The sequence below is a fragment of the Entelurus aequoreus genome, linkage group LG13 (assembly GCF_033978785.1).
Source record: "Entelurus aequoreus isolate RoL-2023_Sb linkage group LG13, RoL_Eaeq_v1.1, whole genome shotgun sequence".
Classification (NCBI taxonomy): Eukaryota; Metazoa; Chordata; class Actinopteri; order Syngnathiformes; family Syngnathidae; genus Entelurus; species Entelurus aequoreus.
This window is the reverse complement of record NC_084743.1, coordinates 43,153,328-43,180,920: the sequence shown is the minus strand read 5'-3', so window position 1 is coordinate 43,180,920 and position 27,593 is coordinate 43,153,328. Positions and strand designations below refer to the sequence as shown.

Below are 27,593 nucleotides of genomic sequence, written 5' to 3'. Positions count from 1 at the left end.
AAGCAATTAGCTACCTGCTGCCACCTACTGATATGGAAGAATATTACACAGTTAATCTGCCGAGCTCTAGACAGCACCGTCACTCAACAACGGCACTTTATTTGCAGATTATAATTACTGGTTTGCATAAAATATTTTTAACCCAAATAGGTAAAAATACATAATATCTCACGACACACCTGTGTGCCGCGGCACAGTGGTTGAAAAACACTGCACTAGACGTGGGCGCAGCAGACACACCTGACCTCAATGTCTCTAGTCATTTATTTGAACATGTTGGCGCTCATATTTCCGAGTTGCCATTGAACGCGACATGTTGCGTAGGCTACAGAGTCGTGAGCATGCAGTGGGCACCAGAGATGGGCTCTTATGGCTCTTTGAAAAGAGCCGGATCTTGAGGAACAATTCATTTCAAAGGCCCCTTATTTGATTAGGTTTTGTTGATGGTAAACAATTAGTTTTTTAATCCAACTTAATGCAGGCTTTTTACAAAAACAAACTCATTGGGAATGCAGTTTTCAATGAGTACTTCTTTTTGGTTTAAAATAACAAATTTAACATAATTAAAACATACATTTGCATACATTCCTGACACAACTGCGACTTTGGATAAAACCCAGTAAGTCTGATTTAAATGTGTGCATCATGGGTGCCAGGGTGTACTTACAGGGGAATTTGTCATTATGTTATTATCAGTGACGGCGCAGGAAGTGGCTAGGAACACATTTGCGGTAAAATGTCATAGGAAGCGCCCTGTCATTCTTTGACATCTTACATGCACTTTTTCCACGCAAAACATGGGCCCCCCACAGACCACAGCCAGTGGTCTACATATAGAGAATGGCAGCCTTGTTTTTTATTGTGACCGTTCCATAAGGTACAGTAGTGCCGTATACCATATGCATTAGCATGAAATAACTTTATTACATTTTTCCTAAAGTAAAAAAACAGTACACACAAACATAGAAATAATGAATGAAAATGCTATGTCTGTATGTACGTAAAACATAAGTAAAACCAGAATAAAAAATAGGACAAGGTAAAAATGTAAATGCAAAATGTACTAAACTACCAGGGGCCTCATGTATTAAGAGTTGCATGGATTTCTTACTAAAAATAGATGTATGTTCAAATCCAGAAAACAGCATACACAACAAAAAAATTCAAACGCGGAAGGACAAATCCAAGCACATTTCTTTGTTACATCGTGATCAACCTGGAATTGATGCCAGACGTGTGCGGGGCAGGGCATACCTAGAATGCGACCAGGCCACGCCCCCTTATAAAAACGCAGATCATATTCAAAGTAACCACACTCTGCCTAATCAGAATTCAGTAGGAGGTGCTTCTTTCTCGTGATTCCAGCAAACAAGTTTGCTGCAGTGCTGCACCCGGTTGAAAAGGAAAGTCACTGCAATTATACATCAAACGTTACAAGACGTGGGTGCCACTGTCGTGATTACCCTCAATATCGACATCATTTGTGTGAATTACAACAAAATGTGTTCAGACAGTAGCCTGCTCACAGCCAGACTGGAGTTTCATGTGAAAAATGTTAAATGTTTTAAACTAAAACATGCCAGGGCTATCAAAAATGGTTACTCAATGTATTATTACAACCCAGGAAAGCTTCCTGCAGTAGCAGCCATGTGTGCTAATAAAGTGCTGCAACCCAGGGCGGCTGCTGTCCTTCCGACTGGCTAAGCTGGTGGGGGAGTCACAGGAACACATTGTGATAGCAAAAAATTATGGAATGGATTAACCAAAGAAATCAAACAAAGCACCAATATGATTCAGTTTAAGAGACTGTTCAAACTACAAGTGCTCACAAAATACACAGAACAATAATTGTGATGAACATCTTGGACCCCTTTTTTTTTATTAGATAAAGATGTATGTATTTAATATTCGTTTACTTACTATGGCAGGGGTCACCAACCTTTTTGAAACCAAGAGCTACTTCTTGGGTACTGATTAATGCGAAGGGCTACCAGTTTGATACACACTTAAATAAATTGCCAGAAATAGCCAATTTGCTCAATTTACCTTTAACTCTATGTTATTATTAATAATTAATGATATTTACACTTAATTGAATGGTTTAAAAGAGGAGAAAACACGAAAAAAATTACAATTAAATTTTGAAACATAGTTTATCTTCAATTTCGACTCTTTAAAATTCAAAATTCAACCAAAAAAAAGAAGAGAAAAACTAGCTGATTCAAATCTTTTTGAAAAAATTAAAAAATAATTTATGGAACATCATTAGTAATTTTTCCTGATTAAGATTAATTTTAGAATTTTGATGACATGTTTTAAATAGGTTAAAATCTAATCTACACTTTGTTAGAATATATAACAAATTGGACCAAGCTATATTTCTAACAAAGACAAATCATTATTTCTTCTAGATTTTCCAAAACAAAAAATTTAAAAGAAATTCAAAAGACTTTGAAATAAGATTTAAATTTGATTCTACAGATTTTGTAGATTTGCCAGAATATTTTTTTTGAATTTGAATCTTAATAAGTTTGAAGAAATATTTCACAAATATTCTTCGTCGAAAAAACAGAAGCTAAAATGAAGAATTAAATTAAAATGTATTTATTATTCTTAACAATAAAAAAATACATTTACTTGAACATTGATTTAAAGTGTCAGGAAAGAAAAGGAAGGAATTTAAAAGGTAAAAAGGTATATGTGCTTAAAAATCCTAAAATCATTTGTAGGGTTGTATTTTTTCTCTAAAATTGTCTTTCTGATAGTTATAAGAAGCAAAGTAAAAAAATTAATGAATTTATTTAAACAAGTGAAGACCAAGTCTTTAAAATATCTTTCTTGGATTTTCAAATTCTATTTGAGTTTTGTCTCTCCTAGAATTAAAAATGTCGGGCAAAGCGAGACCAGCTTGCTAGTAAATAAATAAAATTTAAAAAATAGAGGCAGCTCACTGGTAAGTGCTGCTATTTGAGCTATTTTTAGAACAGGCCAGCGGGCGACTCATCTGGTCCTTACGGGCAACCTGGTGCCCGCAGGCACCGCGTTGGTGACCCCTGTACTATGGTATATTATTTATTTATTCACTGTTCTTTTACAGAGAACAAGGGAATGGGATAAAATTGCTATGATATGAAAACGGGTGGGATTAAATAAGCTCCAAGGTCACATTGTTATGGGAGACTCACTGTATCCTGTCAGTAAGAAAGGAGTTAAATCAAGAAAAGGCTAAGTCTGACATACCAATACGTGTTTTGATACGTTTTAATAAAATGTCATGATCGACGGTATCGAAAGCAGCGCTAAGATCAAGTAGCAGCAACATGGATGACGCATCAGCATCCATAGTTGGCAATAGATCATTAGTCATTTTTGTGAGGGCTATCTCCATAGAGTGATTTGCCCTCAAACCGGACTGAAAGGGTGGGACGGCGTGGCGAAGTTGGTAGAGTGGCCGTGCCAGCAATTGGACGGTTGCTGGTACTGGGGTTCAATCCCCACCTTCTACCATCCTAGTCACGTCCGTTGTGTCCTTGGGCAAGACACTTCACCCTTGCTCCTGATGGCTGCTGGTTAGCGCCTTGCATGGCAGCTCCCGCCATCAGTGTGTGAATGTGTGTGTGAATGTGGAAGTACTGTCAAAGCGCTTTGAGTACCTTGAAGGTAGAAAAGCGCTATACAAGTATAACCCATTTATTTATTTCACAGAGATTGTTAGACGCTAAGTGTTCATTTAGCTGCTGTGCAACAATTTTTTCCAGGATTTTAAAGATAAAGGGAAGGTGGGAGTTTACCATGAGGTCAGGTATAATTTCATAGCTGTTGGATGACTCAAGGGGCTGTTTAAAAAAAATTAAATTGATGCATTTTGGTGTCATTTAATATTTGTTTAATGTTGTTCGTTTTTTCACATATAATATATATTGCTAGCATATACCCTTTATGATCAAAACTTCTTGAAGTGAGCATTTTTTTTTTGCGTCTTGAGCACATAAGTGCAGCCTCTCTGCAATGCATCTTCAGCAGTAAAAAAAAAAATGGTTTCAATGTCGATGCACAACATGACTGCTCTAAGGTGCCCATAAAAATTGGTAGATATCTCCCTGCTTGTTTAAAAACATAGCAAAAGGCCGCAGGTGAATGATGAAATGTGCAGTGAATGAGAGTATATCCGTGGTGCAGCCCCATAAAGTACACACAAAAACCTTATTTAAATAAGGCGGTCTGCACCCCTTTTAAATTACACATGCAGTTTTTGTAAATCTCAGTCAACACGTCCACTGATAGTACACGCTATTTTATAGATTGCACATGCTGTTCAGCGCGTGGTATTTGTAAAATTAGTAAATCAGGCCCTACAAGCCGCTCAGCGTTCGTATCCTGCTGTGTTGTGCAATTTTAGAAACTGTTTAAACCAGGGGTGTCAAATTCAAATACAGAGTGGGCCAAAATTTAAAACTGAACAAAGCCGCAGGCCAAGGTTGAACAAATTAACCTTTTAATAGGGACCCAAACAAGTTTTGCATTGATTATTGAACAAGCAAGGCTTATATAACTTTATAGTGACATGCAAAATCGAGTTTCAAATAATAATAATAAAAAAATATCAATGGCATATCAAATACAATTTAAATAAAAATTGAATGCCTCTTTTCTATTTGCAGCCTTCTGAGGTAAATATCAACATTAACTTTTCCCACAGGCTATTGAATTTCAAAATAAAATAACAATGAATAAACCAACCAGGACTTTAAACTGCTCAGTTTGCAACACACTGATCTAATCTGATGTGCCCAAGCCAGATACCTGCCATCTTTTCTTGGATGCTAGTTCATTAATGTCGGGGCTCAGGCTTTGAGCTGAGGCAACCTTCATTATCGAACGAAGGTGTTCATCAGTCATTATATCTTGTGCCTTTAACGTCCTCCACGAGCTGTCGTCAAGTCCGCTTTTCATCCATTCTAACAACGTGCCGGCCCAGTCACAAGATATGTGCTGCTTCTGTACGCACACACACGTGAATGCAACGCATACTTGATCAACAGCGATACACGTTACACTGTTAGAAATATACGCCACACTGTGAATCCACACCAAACAAGAATGACAAACACATTTCGGGAGAACATCCGCACCGTAACACAACATAAACAGAACAGAACAAATACCCAGAACCCTTTGCAGGACTAACTCTTCCGGGACGCTACAAAATACACCCCCGCTACCACCAAACCCTCCCCAAACACACACACCTTGAAGCGTCCTGGAAGAGTTAGTGCTGCAAAGGATTCTGGGTATTTATTCTGTTGTGTTTATGTTGTGTTACAGTGCGGATGTTCTCCCGAAATGTGTTTGTCATTCTTGTTTGGTGTGGATTCACAGTGTGGCGTATATTTCTAACAGCGTTAAAGTTGTTTATACGGCCACCCTCAGTGTAAGCTGTATCGCTGGTGATCAAGTATGCGTTGCAGTCACTTGTGTGTGCGTGCAGAAGCCACACAAAAGCGGACGTGACGATTTTCGAGAGGAGCACTGAAATTTGGGAGGGTTGGCAAGTATGAGAATTAGCGGTGAATGCTGTGTTACCGCGGCACCGCCGCTGTATATAATCGCCGGGCCAGCTCTAGTGTTCATTTGATATCGCCTCAAGGGCCAAGTGAAATTACACGGCGGGCCAGAGTTTGACACCCATGGTTTAAACTGTAAATACCATTCTTTTATAGTCTGTTTCCACCCTTTGGCACATTCAACCTGAAAATGTTGTTCACATAGAAAAAGTGACAGAAAAGTGGAAATTTAAATCAACTTTATTTCAGCATAAGTGATTTTTAAAACACCTCACACTTGTTAAACGTTTTTTCTTCTTCTTGCGACTTCTGAGACAAGCAAACAAAACATCAATATGGGCCAAGAATCCGTGCCGAACATCATTTTATTAAAGCAAACCCTTTGACATAGAAACAAGTGGGGCACAGATGGCCAAATAAAGAATAATTACACTTTGTACACAAGCTTAAAAAATGCCCTGAGGGCGACAGAAAGGAGCAGTGATTCGACCAAACTCAGCAGATGCCCAAGTAAGTGTTTGTACTGTATGCATGCATGCCGCTTTGTGTTCTATCATACGTGTTTGTCAAAAAGGCATTGTGTGGTAACAATTACAGTACGAATGACAAAACCAGAAGAAACAAAGTTAAGGCAAAGACAACACAAAAAGTTAGCGTGTGGAAATGAAAGTTCCGCAAAGAGCGTGACATTTGTTTGTAGATACAGTTGGGTTCAGTGGGGTCTACAAAGGGGCAAGTTGTGTACAGACACACAACAACAACACACACAAGATGTGCCAACCAACACACTGTGCACAAAAAGTGGATATCAGTGTCACCGATGCGATAATGAGCCATTACCTTAGAAAATACAAGTATAAAATACATTCATGAAGACGTCGAACAAATAAAACCAGGCAGAAGACCCGATGGCTCAAGCATCTCATTTCCTTTCAGTTATGTGACGAAAGCGTTCAGGTCGGGGGAGCGGGAGTCCAACATGTGTGACACATTTATGGAACGTACCACAATGAGCTTGTACACTGTACATGTAAAAGTATTCCTCATTGAACCAATTTTTTTGTTTTAAACAGTGGGGAGGAAATTCGCATTTATGAATAATTAACACTAAAGAAAACAAAAAACATTAAAAAATAATTTTTCTGCACAATTCCATGGAAAGCATTTCAGGAATGCGAATGCTTAGGATTGTTTTACAGTGTATATATGTAGTAGAAACATGTAAAATATATTTTTGGGGGGCATATTTCAAAGTGATCCAAATATACAGTTCTCTTCAGTTTACTTTCACAAATATTTTGGTGTTGTGTAGTTCAAATTGTTACATTGCTGATATTGTTAAACTGTATATTGCAGTCACGGGGCAAAAAGCTGAATAAGAGCCAATAGTAGTTTTTGCTTTTGTTTACTTATTTTACGCTATTGCTTTTATTCACTCAAACAATTCTATGTAAAAAAAGGAAACAATTGTATTGTGTTGATGTGTATGTATATGTTTGATACATTGTTTGAAAATAAGATGGCCAATAAAAAATGGTGCTGTCAAACGATTAATTTTGATTAAATATCATTCTTTTTTATTCCATATTAATCAGGTTTCCTTTTGCATGGACATGAGGACTCAAGAAAGAGAGAAATAAAGTATCACTACTTTGCTGTTTCAGGAATTTTAAGTCATTCTGCACTGATCATCGGTTAATTGCGTTAAATCTTTAAATCCAATTAATAATGATGATAGATTAATCTTTGCATTAGTTATTTTTGATAGACCTAATGCTTTAAGTCTTTGTCCTTTTTTGCATTGATTATATTGATGATAAAATCACTAATAATTCAATGACCTTGAACAATTTTAAAATTCAGTATCGGCAGCTTAATCGGCGATACTGGTCGTGCATTTACTTGGTTCTAGATCAATATCAAAATTTGCAGTACGGCCCAACCCTGTTCGATTACGGTGTGTGGACTTGAGGGTTTGTATCGGTTTGTGCGGAGTGAGAAAAATAAATCGCATGCATCATTCAAGTATGAGAATGATGCATGAAACGCATGGTCATACAGTAGACAACCACAATGTACCCCATCTGTCCTCCAATTGTTTAAGATAATGCATATTTATATGTGCTATAAATGTCAATCAGGTTACAAAAATTTAAAGTGTTAACTGTCCTTTGAATTAAAGTCTAATCTTTTTTTTTTTGTATTGCACTTTCCATTGGTACAGCAAATCTCAAAGTGCTGAGGCATAAAATGTGTACATGTTTTCTACGCATAATAATGTATGGCCACTATGAATCTAATGTATTGCCTGGGGAGATCAAATGAAATGTAGAAACGTTGCATGATTGAGTACCAGTAGACACATTTGGGGGGGTTGCTGAGTAAAAGCTCCATTTAAATTCTGAACCCGACTCCTGACAGCAGCTATAATCTACAGTATGTCTCGCGCTTATCGCTTATGTCAGCCCATCCACTGGTTCAGTACCCCTTTAAAGTGGCGTACCATGCCGAGAGGAGGTGGACAGTGTGGTCTAAACCACTGATTCTCAAACTGCTGTACATGTACCACTAGTGGTACGCGGGCTCCATCTAGTAGTACGCCAAATAATTACTTGATTAAAGTACAGTGTTTTATTTTCCTATATTCAAACACAGTGTTACTGTTCAAGTAATGTTACAGTGGCCAAACATATTAAAGATACTTGATAAAAAAGAACTCTGCCTTGTTTTAATGAATACTTAGGCCTACTACACTGCCGTATTTTAATGGTGGTCATTGTGGTAGTACTTGGAGAGCCAACTTTTTTCTGAGGGGGTACTTGGTGAAAAAAGTTTGAGAACCACTGGTCTAAACCCATGAGAATGACAATAGTTGTGCTGGTACCCGCAATTCCCTGAGAACTTCAAACAACACCTCCACTACATTGATGGCAAATCAACATTCCGCTTCCACAACAAAATTGCAAAAATGTATTGTAATAAACAATGGACCTTATAAAATGGATTAGCAGCCGTACCAGGAGACGAATGCAGAAGACTGTTGCTGATTATAGGCCGGATAAAATTAGATGTGACTTGTAAGAAAATGCGTTGGTTTTTTTTCTTGATGCCAAACATTTGCATTTGTGTACTTTTTGTGTCTGGATGCTTATTTTGGTTTGAAGCAAAATGGAGTGTGGCGTTCTGCAACATGCTCAACAACACTCAATTCTTCACAGTACGCCTCAATATCTACCCCATCTTTTTCCACTCCCTATACATATATTCTTTTATTTCCATATAAAAAATAAGTTATTGCGCATCCGAAAAAGTGCATTGTATATTTGAAAAATATCTATCTCTCTTTACACGTTTCTTCATATGTCTTGCGAACTGGTTGGCTTCCTGTCAACAGGGCGCAGGGGTGACGTCTCGCTACGCCACCACCATTGGAACATCATCTGAGAAGCCGCTGATCATGGGAGCATCTTCATCATCATCATCCACTGCAGAGACAAAAAGGTAAAATCAAGAATGGCTATTGTGACCTTAGTGAATGGAACACAAAACTTGAATGACAACATTGCAGACAAAAAAGTGTGTATGGTGGCAACCGTTTAAATCGACATCCCTCAGATTGGCTGGCTCACGTCGACATAAGCGGCCATCAACATAAGTTAGACCAGCCGTTACTTGTTGTTGACTTTCGCCAGAGTCATGATGGGAATGTGCGATGATACAGGATTTTTGACATTTGACGGAGCATAAATGCAATTTAAGTGAAGATATTTAGCTAAAAGATTATTTATTCTTATTTTAATTGTGAATTTTTCACAATCAAAAGTAATAAGTAATAAGTTACAAACCCCGTTTCCATATGAGTTGGGAAATTGTGTTAGATGTAAATATAAACGGAATACAATGATTTGCAAATCATTTTCTACCCATATTCAGTTGAATATGCTACAAAGACAACATATTTGATGTTCAAACTGATAAACTTTTTTTTTTTTGCAAATAATCATTAACTTTAGAATTTGATGCCAGCAACACGTGACAAAGAAGTTGGGAAAGGTGGCAATAAATACTGATAAAGTTGAGGAATGCTCATCAAACACTTATTTGGAACATCCCACAGGTGAACAGGCAAATTGGGAACAGGTGGGTGCCATGATTGGGTATAAAAGTAGATTCCATGAAATGCTCAGTCATTCACAAACAAGGATGGGGCGAGGGTCACCACTTTGTCAACAAATGCGTGAGCAAATTGTTGAACAGTTTAAGAAAAACCTTTCTCAACCAGCTATTGCAAGGAATTTCAGGGGGCGGGTATCCGACCGATTCAGAGAATCTGGAGAAATCACTGCACGTAAGCAGCTAAGCCCGTGACCTTCGATCCTCAGGCTGTACTGCATCAACAAGCGACATCAGTGTGTAAAGGATATCACCACATGGGCTCAGGAACACTTCAGAAACCCACTGTCAGTAACTACAGTTGGTCGCTACATCTGTAAGTGCAAGTTAAAACTCTCCTATGCAAGGCGAAAACCGTTTATCAACAACACCCAGAAACGCAGTCGGCTTCGCTGGGCCTAAGCTCATCTAACATGGACTGATACAAAGTGGAAAAGTGTTCTGTGGTCTGACGAGTACACATTTCAAATTGTTTTTGGAAACTGTGGACGTCCTGTCCTCCAGACCAAAGAGGAAAAGAACCATCCGGATTGTTATAGGCGCAAAGTTGAAAAGGCAGCATGTGTGATGGTATGGGGGTGTATTAGTGCCCAAGACATGGGTAACTTACACATCTGTGAAGGCACCATTAATGCTGAAAAGTACATACAGGTTTTGGAGCAACATATGTTGCCATCCAAGCAACGTTACCATGGACGCCCCTGCTTATTTCAGCAAGACAATGCCAAACCACGTGTTACATCAACGTGGCTTCATAGTAAAAGAGTGCGGGTACTAGACTGGCCTGCCTGTAGTCCAGACCTGTCTCCCATTGAAAAAGTGTGGCGCATTATGAAGCCTAAAATACCACAACGGAGACCCCCGGACTGTTGAACAATTTAAGCTGTACATCAAGCAAGAATGGGAAAGAATTCCACCTGAGAAGCTTAAAAAATGTGTCTCCTCAGTTCCCAAACGTTTGCTGAGTGTTGTTAAAAGGAAAGGCCATGTAACACAGTGGTGAACATGCCCTTTCCCAACTACTTTGGCACGTGTTGCAGCCATAAAATTCTAAGTTAATTATTATTTGCAAAAAAAAAATAAAGTTTATGAGTTTGAACATCAAATATCTTGTCTTTGTAGTGCATTCAATTGAATATGGGTTGAATAGAATTTGCAAATAATTGTATTCCGTTTATATTTACATCTAACACAATTTCCCAACTCATATGGAAACGGGGTTTGTAGATACTGGTCGAACTTCCTTGAAACAGTATGTGCCGATGAATGCCTTTAAATGCCTATCACACAAGTCAAGAAAGTCTGACTGATACTTGATTTCTTTTTGGTCCCTTGACTGACAGAGGCCAGCAGCTAAGTGTGTATGGACACACACAGTTTGCCCCTATTGCAGAAAATAAACTACATCTCTTACAAATCACTAGACGACAAGATAAACATGTTTCACACCGAGTAAGCAGCAAACAAGAAAGCATGTTACTCGCTAAACTAGCCGCTAAGCTATCTTAAAACAACTCAGATTTTAAGTTGTTTTTAACCTCGTCCCCATCGTGGAATGTGTGCAAAATATTCAGTAAAAATATCACAGGAACTGTCTGCCTCTGAGAAGTACCGAACGATTGACGCCATGTTAGTTTACAGTGAGCTCAGGTGAAGTTTACAACAGGCCGCTGACAGCACCATAGGAGAAAAGGAGCACTTGATTTGCTTACCCAAACCCACCTACAGCACAGTACGAATAATCATGGGTAATTATTTATCAGAGCAAAGCACCGGTTGTTTCAAAATAAATATGTACTTAAGTAGACATAAGTATAACTAGGGCCCCGTTTCCACTGCACACCCAAATCAGATTTTTTTTTGCCTCAAGTGACACATATCAGATATTTTTTGGCAGTCTAAACGCTCCAATCTGATGTTTTGGCATCAGATTCAGTCCACATCAGGAGGGAGTCCGAATCCGATTAGAATCTGATTTTTCCAAATGTGACTATAGTCTAAACCAGACCTGGGCAATTTAAGGCCCGGGGGCCACATGCGGCTTGTTGAGCTTTTCAATCTGGCCCGCCGGACATTCCCAAATAATTGTTTTATCTCTTTAAGATGTAAAGTGTAGCTGCCATTACGATGTGCAGTGATGTTTTATAATGACCGGAAGTCTTGAAATATACAAAGTATTTAAATGGTTAGAATCTGCGCTTTTGCATGATATACTAGTTACTATGGTCATCTAATTAGTTACTATGGTAATCTAAGTCACATCAGCTCAGTCGAGGCACCAAGCAGTGTGGGTGGGGAGCGTTTCCACAGAGTGTTTCTCTTTAGTGGCCTGAAATGCGGGTGTCAGGGACAGACGCGGAAAGAGATTTTTACAACAAAGTACTACAAGAAAAGTGATATTATATCAGATTGTCGGTGGGTTTTTTTACCCTTCACATTCATATTTCGCCATCGTGGATGGAGAGGGGGTGTGAGAAGTAAAAGAGGAGTGACGTTCATATGTTGTCAATATTCAGTGTTTTATCGTTCATAGTTAATATCGTAAATCCCACATTCTTTATATTCATGTACATTTTGGGTGTCTCATTCAGTAGAAAATTTAAAATTCCATTCTGTTTCCTAAGGCGGTTTGTCATAACGTTTTTAGCATTCAATCAGACATTATTGTGAGTTTTTGTATTAGTGTTCTTAAAAATAGGACCCAAACACACACATATTCAGATTCAGAATAGTTTTATTGCCATTGTTTGAGAACGGGTTCACAAACTAGGAATTTTTCTTGGTGCAAACGTGCGACATAAAAACATATAACACATATTTGGTAATAAAAAGAGCTGTAACTGAGCTATCAGATAGACTTAGAAGGAATTCAAGGAATTCAAGGAGCTGCTGTTAGGAGTTATTGTTCATTTGCCTGATGGCCGAGGGGAAAAAACTGTTCAGGTGGCGGGAGGTGTGGGTCTGGATGGAGCGTAGTCTCCTGCCTGAGGGGAGAGGGGAGAATAGCGTGTGTCCAGGGTGAGAAGAGTCAGCTGTGATCCGACCCACACGCCTCCTGGTCCTGGAGGAGAACAAGTCCTGGAGGGATGGGAGCTTGCAGCCAATCACCTTCTCAGCAGCACGTACGATGCGCTGCAGTCTATTCTTATCCTGGACTGTGGCGCCGGGGAACCACACTGTGATGGAGGAGGTCAGGATGGACTATATGATGGCTGGGTAAAACTGCACCAGCATCTCGGTCGGCACCTTAAGTTTCCTTAGCTTCCGCAGGAAGTACATCCTCTGCTGGGCCTTCTTGATGAGGGAGCTGATGGTCAGCTCCCACTTGAGGTCCTGGGTGATGATGGTGCCCAAGAAACGTAAGGAGTCCACAATGGGGACGGGGGTGGGAGAGTCAATCAGGGTGAGGGGGGACGGTGGGGCTGTGACTTTCCTGAAGTCCATGATCATCTCCACTGTTTTCTGGGCGTTCAGCTCCAGGTTGTTAAGGCTTCACCAGGACGCCAGCCGGTCCACCTCTCTCCTGTAGGCGTACTCATCGCCATTCGAGATGAGGCCGATGAGGGTGGTGTCATCCGCAAACTTGAGCAGTTTTACGGATTGGTGACTGGAGGTGCAGCAGTTTGTATACAGGGAGAAGAGCCAGGGGGAGAGTACACAGCCCTGAGGAGTACCAGTGTTTGTGGTTCAACTGTCCGAGACAATCTTTCCCAGCCGTACGTGCTGTCTTCGGTCTGTCAGGAAGTCATTAATCCAACTGCAGAGGGAGTCAGGCACGCTGAGCTGGTAGAGCTTGTCTCGTAGCAGTCCAGGGAGGATGGTGTTGAAGGCAGAGCTGAAGTCCACAAACAGGATCCTAGCGTAGGTTCCTGGGGAGTCCCGATGCTCCAGGATGAAGTGGAGGGCCAGGTTCACTGCATCATCCACAGACCTGTTGGCTCTGTAGGCGAACTGCAGTGGGTCCAGGAGGGGGGCGGTTATGTCCTTGAGGTGGGGCAGGACCAAGCGCTCAAAGGACTTCATGACCACAGACGTCAGCGCGACCGGCCTGTAGTCATTTAGTCCTGTGATCCGTGCTTTCTTGGGGACAGGTACAGCTTATATATGTGTGTGTGTGTGTGCGTGCGTGCGTGCGTATATTTATATATATATATATATATATATATATATATATATATATATATATATATATATATATATATATATATATATATATATATATCTTTAACCTTGTATATATATATATATATATATATATATATATATATATATATATATATATATATATATATATATATATATATATATATATATATATATATATATATATATATATATATATACCAGCCCCCAGACACATTTTTTTCTCTAAATGTGGCCCCCGAGTCAAAATAATTGCCCAGGCCTGGTCTAAACGGAAACGTGACCTGAACACGATCTGATTGCGGATTTTTCGTCATCTTTGGGCGAGCTACTTCATTTGTGTGTGCAGGAAAATACGTCACATGCCAGTGGGAGGTCATCACAATATCCGGTTTTGATGAGCAAAGTATTTTTTCGGCGGCCGAATTTTCATTGCATCACTAGTCAATAATGCACCAATAATATATGTACCATATTTTTTAGACTATACACTATACACTTAAAAACCTTTCATTTTCTCAAAAATTGACAGTGCGTCTTACAACCCGATGCGCCTTGTGTATTTAAGGAACCTGCCTGTCTTGATGGAACAGTTGTTGCTGGACACATGACGGACTCTTGGGAGAAGAGGATTGCCGCATACTTGGCTACCCTTTCAGTCGAGGACGTGGAAGATATCTACCTATTCGGATCAATGATAACAGGACATCTGCTGATTGGAAAAAGCGTTGACCTGGTGTATCGACAAATTGGAAGATGCTGGCAGCCTTTCAAAGTGCCCTAAATGATTGGAGGATGCGAGCAGAACTGTGGGCACTCAGACATTTGCGATTTTGGACAATATTGAAATCTTTGGTGACATCTTGGAGACGCCGGCTGCTCTGATGGTGAAGTATGATGAATTTGAAGAAATAGACAAGAGTGGAAGTTTGAATCTATTTTTGCTCGCTCAAACACAAACATTCTAATCTGGATTGTTTTCCCTGGCTGCAAGCAACGTGACAAGGTCGTTCTTTCGAGACGCTTCTAGAAGACAGTGCAGTGAAACAAACTCCGTCCCTGTCTCTCATGGACACACACCTGTTGTTGTTGACTTTTGTTGGACTGACTGGCTGTGCTATCGCATTTGTGAGCATAAAGGTAGTGGAACAGAGACACGTTGAAGTCTTACACACACATATGCATCCACGAAAAATACACACGTACCCCACGCCCCATCCCACGCCGTCAACGCTTCACACCTAGTGGTATGATGGAATACAGAGCAGCGACCCTAGTGGCTGTCAGTTTCGGGTCGGATACCCGCCCCCCAACCCTTGTTGCAAGTCTCGAGTTGTATATCGTAATATGTGTATGTGCTTTGCTATGGAGGTTTTTTTCTGACTCCAGACTGGGTCCACCGCAATAGGAGCCCAGTCAGAAATTGACTTTTTTTTTTTTACTCATCCCCCCAGCGTCTACCTTTTCCCCACCTTTTACGGGGCGCCGTAAGTGGTGACCCATCATAGTTCCTGTTCTGTTCCTGGTACAATGTTTGTTTGTCTAATCTTAAATTGTTGTTGTACTTGTGCAATGACAATAATACCATACCATACTATAAGATGCATCGCTTCAAAAATCTGTCAAACTGTTTTAGTACAACATTTTCTAGCTACGAAGCCGTACCAGTTCACTTTGGCCTCCAGTATAAACATAGTCTAGGATAAAGCCCTTCTTATAAATTTGTTTGGATAGCAACTCACCTAGTTCGTCCCCAGAGGAGAAAATGGCAGAGCCCAGGCGCGAGTTGTAGTGCGAGTTTGCAAAGGCTGTAAAATTGTTCTGAAGTCGGCGGTGTCTGAAGTAGAGCGCCACCAAGCCGCCACAAACTCCCAGCAGCAGCAGGAAAAGGACTGGGACTACGACTGCCGCCATATCCTCCGAATGGCTTTCACTCGGGGAGGCCTCACTTGCTCCTAAAAACAGAGGAGCATCATCTTTACACCTTATCTGGTCGATGCAAAGTTAGGTTACAATTGACACATTAATGACATCAAAAAAACACTTGCTCTTTAGGGTGAGAGGTTACATCATCTTTCATTTCTGAGTGCTGTTATTCTACCTGCTCTAAACTGGTTGTACAGCAGCAGTGCAGGCTCGCCACATAATTGATCGTTGAGCAAGCAGCAGGCCTGAACTGAGAACGTATAGTTGTGTCCTTTCTGCAGGCTACTGATGCGGAAGTAGGTCTCTGTTGTGTTTCCAAGGAAGGTGGTCTTGTTGGTCACACCGTCGTACACATGCACCTCATACCCCTGGAAAACAAGCAGCCATCAAAGTGAACAAATATGAGATGCAGGATTTGTCAACTCCAGTGAAGCCACTAAACTTCTATAATTTGGAACTTGGAATTCCACCTCGGACATCAAAGTTCCAGATGCAATAGGCCAAAGGAAAAGGTAAGGACAACAAGATCTGGTGCAAAAATTGCAATCTACCAACTATTTTGTTTGTACTGAATACATATACTGTATTATGTATTGTAAGTAAGTAAGTAATGTAAGTATTATGTACTGAATACATAATAAATAATATTAATACTAATATTGATTCTCGGGCACGGCTACCGCTGCTGCCCACTGCTCCCCTCACCTCCCAGGGGGTGAACAAGGGGATGGGTCAAATGCAGAGGACACATTTCACCACACCTAGTGTGTGTGTGACAATCATTGGTACTTTAACTTTTAACTTTAACTTTACTATGAAATGGACAGTGATAACTTCATAGTGTAGTGGTCTCTTTATTAAGACTTTTACCTAACAATAAGCCTGTCTCTACCGACCAAACAACGCCCCTTCCAGTGCATAAAAGTCCAAACATACCTCAACAGAACATACACGGAATGCAGTCCACAGAGCAAATCTTAAATTTAATGACACTCAACACACTGTCACACAAAACACTGCTCAGCATGCATGATATATTTTCAACCCGCATTAAATGTGACACCGATCTGTATTTTGCCCTCATAAGCTAAAACAAAATCAAAATCAGGCCAATGTATGAATTAAATGTTTTCCAAGACTCATCCAATAATTTCAGACACAGCTGATGTGCCCAGTTAATATTAGTGGGAGTGTTTCATTATTTATGTCTAGTATTAATCTTAGAATGATACACTGCAACTTGGAAGCAGCAGTGCTTAATCCAATCAACAGATCCCCTTCTATCCAGTAGAAATAGTAAGTACACAAGAACATGTGTACAGAGCTTATTAATGGAGGCGAACAGATTGTGAAGTTCGTGACAAGAATGAAAAGAAAAATGGAGTCGTCAGCTGCATATATCAAGAATGTAACTCAGGGTGCGTTGCACAGATGATAAATTAATTTTATCAAGTTCTCAATAATATTAAAACCCATTAGAGATACGTGGTACTAGAAAAAACGATCTATATTTATTTCCAATAGTAATTTTTTTTTATGTCCTGAATACAATTAGCAAATTCATCTAACCAGGAAAGTTGCTAGTAAAAAAAAAAATAAATACAAATGTTTTGACCTTGAATAAGATATTTAAAATTAAGGTATTTAAATTTATTGTATCTTGCTAAGATGTCAGTTTTGCAGTGTAAACAATTATTAGGCACGGTTTGATGCACATTTTATATAAATGTTAATTGTATAGCTGGGTTATGTACTTATATGACAAATTGTTACTTGAAATATTGTGTTAAGTAGAAGTTTTTACTACATTTTTGATGATAAAGCTGGACTGCTGGTAAAAGATTGTTCATTATTTTTTAACAAAATGAACAATGGTCAACTACCACTCATTGATAAAATTGATCATGCAAAGAATACCTGTATCTACCTTAATCGCAAAAGTGAGTTTCAGAAAATGCTTAGCAAAGCTAGTTTCTCACCCTGCTTTCATTAAAATACTTCTCTTGGACAGCCAGACTCTTCCAGAACAGGTATATGTGATCTTTCTCATTCAAAATCTTCAAGGCTTCAGGAGCTGGAAGAGGAACTGTAACAAAAGAAAACATTTGTTGGAAAATAACGTGTAAAAGTGATCACATAGTTACAAAACTGCTTATTTCTAATAGCATTAGAAGTGATACAGTAATAATCAAAGACCTTTATGAAAAGTACAACTCGAGGACCTAGATTTCTCTCGCCCGGACGCGGGTCACCGGGGCTCCCCTCTGGAGCCAGGCCCGGAGGTGGGGCACGATGGCGAGCGCCTGGTGGCCGGGCCTGTCCCTATGGGGCCCGGCCGGGCTCAGCCCGAAGAGGCAACGTGGGTCCCCCCCTCCAATGGGCTCACCACCCATGGAATGGGTCATAGAGGTCGGGAGCAGTGTGAGCTGGGCGGCAGCCGAATGCAGGGCACTTGACGGTCCGATCCTCTGCTACATAAGCTAGCTCTTGGGACGTAGAACGTCACCTCGCAGGGAGGGAAGGAGCCTGAGCTGGTGCGCGAGGTGGAGAAGTTCCGGCTAGATATAGTTGGACTCTCTTCGACGCACAGCAAGGGCTCCTAAACCAGAGCGGCTGGACTCTCTTCCACTCTGGCGTTGCAAGCAATGAGAGGCGACGGGCTGGGGTGGCAATTCTTGTTGCCCCCCGGCTCAAAGCCTGCACGTTGGGCTTTAACCCAGTAGACGAGAGGGTAGCTTCCCTCCGCCTTTCGGGTGGGGGGACAGGTCCTGACTGTTGTTTGTGCTTACGCACCAAACAGCAGCTCAGAGTACCCACTCTTTTTGAATTCCCTTGAGGAAGTACTGGAGAGTGCTCCCTCGGGTGATTCCTTTGTTCTGCTGGGGGACTTCAACGCTCATGTTGGCAACGACAGTGAAAACTGGAGAGGCGTGATTGGGAAGAATGGCCGCCCGGATCTGGACCCAAGTGGTGCTTTATTATTGGACTTTTGTGCTTGTCACGGATTGTCCATAACAAACACAATGTTCAAACATAAGGGTGTCCATATGTGCACTTGGCACAAGGACACCCTCGGCCGCAGTTCCATGATTGACTTTGTAGTTGTGTCATCGGATTTACGGCCTCATATTTTGGACACTCGGGTGAAGAGAGGGGCGGAGCTTTCTACCGAACGCCACCTGGTGGTGAGCTGGCTCCGATGGTGGGGGAGGATGCCAGACAGACCTGGCAGGCCCGAACGCATTGTGAGGGTCTGCTGGGATCATCTAGCAGAGTCTCCTGTCAGAGAGAGTTTCAATTCCTACCTCCGGAAGAACTTTGAACATGTCACGAGGGAAGCACTGGATATTGAGTCCGAGTGGGCGATGTTCCGTGCCTCTATTGTCGAGGCGGCTCATTGGAGCTGTGGCCGCAAGGTGGTTGGTGCCTGTCGTGGCGGTAATCCTAGAATCCGCTGGTGGGCACCAGCAGTGAGGGATGCCATCAAGCTGAAGAAAGAGTCCTATCGGGTCCTTTTGGCTCATGGGACTCCAGAGGCAGCGGACAGGTCAAGCGAAGTGCGGCTTCAGCGGTCGCGGAGGCAAAAACTCGGACATGGGAGGAGTTTGGGGAAGCCATGGAAAACGACTTCCGGACGGCTTCGAAGCGATTCTGGTCCACCATCCGCCGCCTCAGGAGGGGGAAGCAGTGCACTGTCAACACCGTGTATGGTGAGGACGGTGTGCTGCTGACCTCTACTGCAGCTGTTGTGGATCGGTGGAGGGAGTACTTTGAAGATCTCCTCAACCCTACCAACAGATCTTCCCATGAGGAAGCAGTGTCTGGGGAATTTGTGGTGGGCTCTCCTATTTCTGCGGCTGAGGTTGCAGAGGTAGTTAAAAAGCTCCTCGGTAGCAAGGCCCAGGGGTGGATGAGATCCGCCCGGAGTTCCTTAAGGCTCTGGATGCTGTGGGGCTGTCTTGGTTGACAAGACTCTGCAACATCGCGTGGACATCGGGGGCGGTACCTCTGGATTGGCAGACCGGGGTGGTGGTTTCTCTCATTAAGAAGGGGAACCGGAGGGTATGTTCCAACTATCGTGGGATCACACTCCCCAGCCTTCTGCCTTAAGGTGTATTCAGGTGTACTGGAGAGGAGGCTACGCCGGATAGTTGAACCTCGGATTCAGGAGGAACAGTGTGGTTTTCGTCCTGGTCCTGGAATGGTAGACCAGCTCTATACTCTTGGCAGGGTCCTTGAGGGTGCATGGGAGTTTGCCCAACAAGTCTACATGTGCTTTGTGGACTTGGAGAAGGCATTTTTATCTACTTTAACTGTGGGGAGTGCTCAGAGAGTATGGGGTATCGGACTGTCTGATTGTGGCGGTCCGCACCCTGTATGATCAGTGTCAGAGCTTGGTCCGCATTGCCGGCAGTAAGTAAGTTGGACCCGTTTCCAGTGAGGGTTGGACTCCGCCAAGGCTGCCCTTTGTCACCGATTCTGTTCATAACTTTTATGGACAGAATTTCTAGGCGCAGTCAGGGCGTTGAGGGGATCCGGTTTGGTGGCTGCTGAATTAGGTCTCTGCTTTTTGCAGATGATGTGGTCCTGATGGCTTCAACTGGCCAGGATCTTCAGCTCTTACTGGATCGGTTCGCAGCCGAGTGTGAAGCGACTGGGATGAGAATCAGCACCTCCAAGTCCGAGTCCATGGTTCTCGCCCGGGAAAGGGTGGAGTGCCATCTCTAAGTTGGGGAGGAGATCTTGCCCCAAGTGGAGGAGTTCAAGTACCTAGGAGACTTGCTCACGAGTAAGGGAGGAGTGGATCGTGAGATCGACAGGCGGATTGGTGCGGCGTCTTCAGTAATGCGGACGCTGTATCGATCCGTTGTGGTGAAGAAGGAGCTGAGCCGGAAGGCAAAGCTCTCAATTTACCGGTCGATCTACGTTCCCATCCTCACCTATGGTCATGAGCTTTGTGTTATGACCGAAAGGACAAGATCACGGGTACAAGCGGCCGAAATGAGTTTCCTCCGCTGGGTGGCAGGTCTCTCCCTTAGAGATAGGGTGAGAAGCTCTGTCATCCGGGAGAAGCCCAGAGTAAAGCCGCTCCTCCTCCACATCGAGAGGAGCCAGATGAGGTGGTTTGGGCATCTGCTCAGGATGCCACCCGAACGCCTCCCTAGGGAGACACGTTGGGAAGACTATGTCTCCCGGCTGGCCTGGGAACGCCTCGGGATCCTCCGGGAGGAGCTGGACGAGGTGGCTGGGGAGAGGGAAGTCTGGGCTTCTCTGCTTAGGCTGCTGCCCCCGCGACCCGACCTCAGATAAGCGGAGGAAAATAGATGCATGGATGGATGGATAGTACCGGTAATAATTACTGAAGTACCCTCAAAGAGACGTTTTTTTGTAACCATTAATCAATCTCTGAAAGTTTTGTCCATTTCTCAATGCATAATTCTCTCAGGTGTGTGATGTTTGATGGTTTCCTTGCAGGAACAGACATTTTTAAATCACCTCGCAACATCTCGATCTGGTCTTTGATTTTTGTTTTCTTTTGCGTTGGGCCTTGGTACAATGTTTTGGGCAAAATCCACTTTCGTTTAAATTTTTCAACGGATTGTCTGACTTTTTTTTTCAAGCATGCACCCTCTGATACAAATGAGGGTGAGGCGTTGCTGCATGACATTTTGCTCCCGACGCTTCACAGGAGATTATTATTATGAGATTATTTTGCTGAAATAGTGTCTTTGGTTTACGCCAAACATGTTCTCTGTTACTGTGTGTTAATACGTCAATTATATGCGTTTTATGTGGCAAACTCCAGTCTTGTCTTGAGGTTTCTTTTTGACAGTAAGGATTTCTTCCTCCCATGCCTCTGATGAAAATCAATCAAGTGTGGTCTCTTTCTGATACTGTAGATATATGCATGAACCAATCTTTCCTTTGAATGGACGTTCATTACTGTCATAGTTTTTGACTATGTTTTGACCACATATTTTCATTATAATTACAGAACTGGGTGCTGATAGCCTTGGCTTTAAAAGTCTATGGAAAGTTACGATTGCAGATAACTGCTGACGAGACAAGACAACCAGCACTAACGGGTGAAGGCATATTAAGAAGGTGTTGCCTAGCAACGGAATGACTCGTGGAAAAAAGGTTGCTCTTGCATCAGTGAAAGTCCCTCAGGATAAAGAGGAGGGTGTGAACGACTACTAGGAACCAGGTACTCACAGCAACATTATTACGATATTTAATGACATGAAGAAAGAGTACTCAGAACAACGGAAAGAGAACTTAATGAAGTCTAATTTTGCAGGGTAAGTAACAAAAATAATCATTATTTTTTAGATAAAAAAAATAGCAAGGCGATTGGTGACTTAAAAAAAGACTACCGTCGCAATAAATAATTTTTATGATTTTTATAAATGAATTTAAAACCTTTCATTGTGGTCTACAGAACATGTAATAGTGGTGCTTTGGTCAAAATTTTGCATAGATTTTGTATGACAGACCATCTTCGAATCGTTTTTTTTCAAATTTGCGCCATTTTGTGGGTGGTCTTATTTACGTGCCGCTGCCCTCGTCCAGGCCATCAAAGAAAATAGAAAACACTCAAAAGAACAGTAAGGCTCTGTCACGCCAATTTTCTTCCCATCACAAAAACCTTCCTAACCCCCATTTACTTCCGGGGTCATTTCCGCTTACGTCAGTTCCTCTTACGTCATTGACAGCGATCGATAGCACTTCGTTTGACTCTTTTTTATAATACAGCGTTAACAAAACGTCTGAATTATCAACAATAATGTTGATTTAAAGTACAGACATTTAACATTATATATTAATTGATATTACTGAAATGTTTCAACAATAATGTTGATTTAAAGTACAGACATTTAACAGTATTATATATTAATTAATATTAGTGAAATGGTTTCAACAATAATGTTGATTTAAAGTAGTACAGACATTTAACAGTATTATATATTAATTAATATTTTTTGCACGTTACCACGAAGACAGAAGTTCGCAGCAGCGGCCCTAACACTCCGCTTGAAATGTTGCGAAGCCTGCTGGTGCTTGACATAAGTCCCCTGGGACAGATAAAGACGAATATCATCCAGTGACACCACCATTTTCAGGAGATTTGGATTTATCGATCGCTGGCAATGACGTGAGAGGAAATGACGTAAGTAAGAGGAACTGACGTAAGCGGAAATGACCCCGGAAGTAAATGGGGGTTAGGAAGGTTTTTGTGATGGGAAGAAAATTGGCGTGACAACTCCACTTTTTATGTCATACAAATGCTACTGATTAGCATTAGCAATTTTATATTGTGATTTTAACACCTCAAAATTTGGTAATGAAAACTTCAACTAAGGTACGTATGCAATTACAACTTGTGTGTAGTAAGTACAATAAGTACAATACTTACGGTACAAACACTTTTTAGAGTGCAAAAAAACAATAGACGTTCGGCTTAATGGCAAAGACTATTTCCTGATTAGGCAACACACCCTGGTCTATTCACTACTACCATCTAACGTCTTGGAATTACAACTGCATGCAAAGTCTACTACCGTTCCGGAATATAAGCCACTACTTTTTTTCTGCCCTATGAAACGGTGCAACTAATGTATAGATTTTTCTTCCCAAAGGCCATAATGTTCTGTATTCAACAAACACCAAGAAAGACACTTTATGCTATGGTGCCATCTTTTGGACGAGTTCACTCACTGCAGATTGAACGTCTACAGCAGTGGTCCCCAACCTTTTTGTAACTGTGGACCGGTCAACGCTTGAAAATGTGTCCCACGGACCGGGGGGGGATATGTTTTTTGTTTGTTTTTTTTGTCATAAAAAAATACAATCATGCGTGCTCACGGACTGTTTCCCTGCAGACTGTATTGATCTATATTGATGTATAATGAAGGAACCAGAAATATTAATGACAGAAAGAAACAACCCTTTTGTGCGAATGAGTGTGAATGGGGGAGGGAGGTTTTTTGGGTTGGTGCACTAATTGTAAGTGTATCTTTTTTATGTTGATTTAATAAAAAATAAAAAATAATTTTTATTTTTATTTTTTTAAATTACTTGTGCGGCCCGGTACCAATCGATCCACGGACCGGTACCAGGCCGCAGCCCGGTGGTTGGGGATCACTGGTCTACAGTATTTCCTTCCTTAGTACCTTGAACCGGAAGTTCAAGGGCCATTCGGTCTTGTAGTCGTCCATATCGTTTGTACTCGTATAGTGTCTTCATTTATCACTCCAAGCAACGTTTGTAAGTTTTACAATATAACTCAAACCATTCATACTTATTAAACCGTCACTAAAGCGTTTTTTGTACAGCACTTTGTGTTTGCCACTTGTCTGTGTATGAAAAGTGCTATATATATATAAAGTTTGATTTGATTTGACATGTTTGATTGTAGTGTTTTCATGCATATTTGTACGTGCTATCCTAATGTAATCAAGCTAGTGTCGTTAGCATTAGCTAACATGCTAAAATGTTTGCAAGTATCTGTGTTAGAATTATTAACTAACAATGGCATTCTTTTTGTATTGTTTCAGTTTCACAAATTCCTCAGTAAATTTACCAAAATGTCACTGTGGACTGTTTAGCTGATTGGTGAGGTAGATTCTGCAGCTAGTGGGTGCATGACAATGACCTCTGTTTTGTTTGATAAGTCGTTTTACTGCTGTGTTATAGACACCGTTTGGAAACAATTACGGTATGTTAATAAACATTCAAAAATTATTTTTGAGTCTGGTGCAGCTAATATGTGGGAAAAAAAGTTGTCTTCTAAAATTTAGTGTGCTATATAGTCCTGAAAATACCATATACAATACTTGCAAATGGGACTCAAAAGTGTAAGAAAATTGGACAGCACACTTATCGTTAAATGTTAAATAAATGATGAGATTGTATTATTAAACAAATTAACATTTATGAACACATGGACACACAAAATTACCTAAAATGGGTACCCTTATCGATTCCCAGGTACCACGAATTGGTTCAAACGTGAAAGGTACCCAACCCTACTTGCAAATGATGTGCAAAATGGTATACATAATACCCAGGTCTGATGCCAGGACAGACAGATGACAGAGTAGCTGCTGTACGTTATGTCCGACACACAGTCTTCCTCAAAACCTGTTATTAGGAGATTTGAGAAATACCCATCACACTTGTCTGATTGATGATTTTTGTATATGCATTTCTTGTCAAAGACCATAAACTGTAATACTGGAAGTAGTCAGCCATTTTGGTTTAGGCTCACAATTTTGGGTAATTTGAACGGTAGAAATTGCAGCAGGCCAATGAAAAAATAAGCTCCAAGAAACGACCCCTCGCCCGGCTACACTACATCCACTGTGCGCATTCATCATGTTTTAGGTGTTGAAAGTAAGTAAACAAAGCCCGACTCATTTCAACGAGAGCCTGTTGCCTACCTGTGCTCAGAGTGAAGCTGACTTCCTTGCTCATGTTACGCAGGCGGACGGAGATGCTGTAGTGTCCTCCGGGCTCCAGGCCTTTCAGCTGGTACTCCACTGTGTTGTTCTGCGTGGTTACCTTGTAGTCCCTCTCCACCTTGCGGACCATATCCCGCAAATGAATCGCATAAGTCTAAAGGGAGAAAAGCAGAGAGACACCATAACGCAACTTTTATTTTGACTGTTTTTGGATGTGTGTGTGTGTAATTTAGAGGTTATGTTCAGTTCAGGTCATATAGCACATTTAAAAAGAAACCCAGTTGGCCAAAGTACTGTAGACACATAAGATACAATTTAAAAAATGCTAACCTGGAAGTGTATGCATGATGATCTCAGTTAATTAACTAATTAATGATAAGAACAATTAGCACACCAGTGCAAATAGTTGTTTGTTGTTAAATATACGTTAACTCTCTGTGGCATACATATAGCAGTATAGTCGTGTCAGGACGAAAAAGTCCCCAAGGAGTAAAGAGTAGGGACGTTCCGATTAGGGATTTAAGCTGTCAATTCTGATCATCCATTAGTTAGATCGGGCAATACCGATCACATGTATTAACTTTAATTTTTTTAAATGTATTTATTGTGAGTGCTATTCACAGTTTAACAATATCAACACAATAGTCAATACTAGTCCCCTATTCTCTTTTTATACCGTACATACAATTATTTGATCAAAACAAAGTCAATATTACACAATGACTAACCAAAAGCAAAAACTACTATCTACTACTCATTTAAATCCTTTGGTTTTTGCACTCAAATTCCTCCTGTGTCCAGGGAGTGGGACAAAAACTATTTTTAGAAAATAAAAATATCGATTTAATCACTCTAGTATAAATCATATACTGATATTACCCTTGGTGTCTACACCACTCATTTATGGATCGATCTGCCCTTTTACGTGTTGTGTATGGACTGTGACAATGCTGACACACTGTTATGTTATCCTCTCTCTGGACTCTTAATAATCTGTGTTAATTTCCTGTTAATAGCTGCTTACTTTATGCTGTAACACGGTTCCAACTGCACTTTTTAAAGTTTATTCAGCGCTTATTTATTTGTGTTGTTTAAAGCTAGCTTAGGCATTTATCAACAATGGCGACCCCGTACTTTTTCCAAATGAAGAGCTGATACTAATCGGTGGCAGATCGATCGACACATCTCTAGTCAAGAGTGAATACAAATTTTGGATTTGTTGGTAATCTTGTATATTCAGGCTTCATCATTACTCGAGTACCCCAGTCCTTTAAGATGTATTTACCTCATTTTATGCATTTTTTAAATTAAAAAAACTGACATAATTAGATCAAATGGGCATTTAAAGGGTTTAAAAACTTGACATGCTATTTTCTATTTGGGACTTAAGTTGATTTAGGATTTTAGCGCAAAAAAAAAAAAAAAAAAAAAAAAAAAATGTGATTCCAAAAATGTTTATACACTAGACGTTTTCATCCTGATGCTACTTAACTGGGCTAACATGATTTCCCGGTATTGTTGATATATGAAATAATTTTAAATAATATTAAAATGAAACATGAAAAAAACAGTTTTAGGAAAATATGATTTCATTCAAAATAACACAGCAAATATAGAACACCAATGTACCTATAGGATGAAAAAGTCCCCAATTTACTCTTAGGGTTAAAAGCCGTTTTAAAGAAAAACTAAAACACGCACTGCTCAGTAGATTCTGTTTTTTCTGCTACTTGCTGACAAACACTTATTAATTGTAGAAAATCAGGTGGAATTTTTTTTATGTCACATTATGTCAGTTTGTGGCATATTTACCAGTGGCACTTTTGGTGTATCATAAGGTGGTTGCCACTTCAGTGTGGCCACGGTCTTGTCTACTAGCACACGGTGGAGATTCCGTGGTGGCAACCTTTCACTGGGAATCATTTTGACCACAACGTGCTCTGATGGCGGACCCAGGAAGGGAGAGATAGTCCGCACCTATAGATCAAATGTGAAGAGCACAGTTAAATCAATCAGGATCTTTTTCTTACTTTAGGAATTATTCACCGGCCCCTCACATTGAGCAAACAAATAAGACATCAAATTGTAAAAAAAAAAAAAAAAAAATGTATGCTTGTCTGTGCAACTCACCAAAAATAAATACTGCTCATCACTGTCCACAGTGATTGTCAGGTTAGTGGAAGCGGTGTGGACCAGACTAGGACTGTGGTATAAATCGAGGAAGGACGTAGCATAAAACACACCAAACACCTACAAATGAGCATACAGCATACAACAAATAAACATTAACAAATGATCACTGTAACGGTTACATTTGGTGACT

General features: G+C 40.8%; 1 protein-coding gene across 1 annotated transcript in view; it reads right to left on the bottom strand.

The window, feature by feature from the left end:
- Positions 1-5,792: 5,792 nt before the first annotated feature.
- LOC133663425 (sortilin-related receptor-like) overlaps positions 5,793-27,593 on the bottom strand; it is a 169,956-nt gene continuing 148,155 nt past the window's right edge. The window contains exons 42-48 of the mRNA XM_062067886.1: positions 27,401-27,520; positions 27,083-27,247; positions 25,250-25,424; positions 17,786-17,892; positions 15,982-16,174; positions 15,623-15,835; positions 5,793-9,049 (exon numbers count right to left, since the gene is read on the bottom strand). Of these exons, the coding sequence (XP_061923870.1) occupies positions 8,979-9,049; positions 15,623-15,835; positions 15,982-16,174; positions 17,786-17,892; positions 25,250-25,424; positions 27,083-27,247; positions 27,401-27,520 (1,044 nt within the window). The 3' untranslated portion in view covers positions 5,793-8,978. The remainder of the gene's footprint in view (positions 9,050-15,622; positions 15,836-15,981; positions 16,175-17,785; positions 17,893-25,249; positions 25,425-27,082; positions 27,248-27,400; positions 27,521-27,593) is intronic.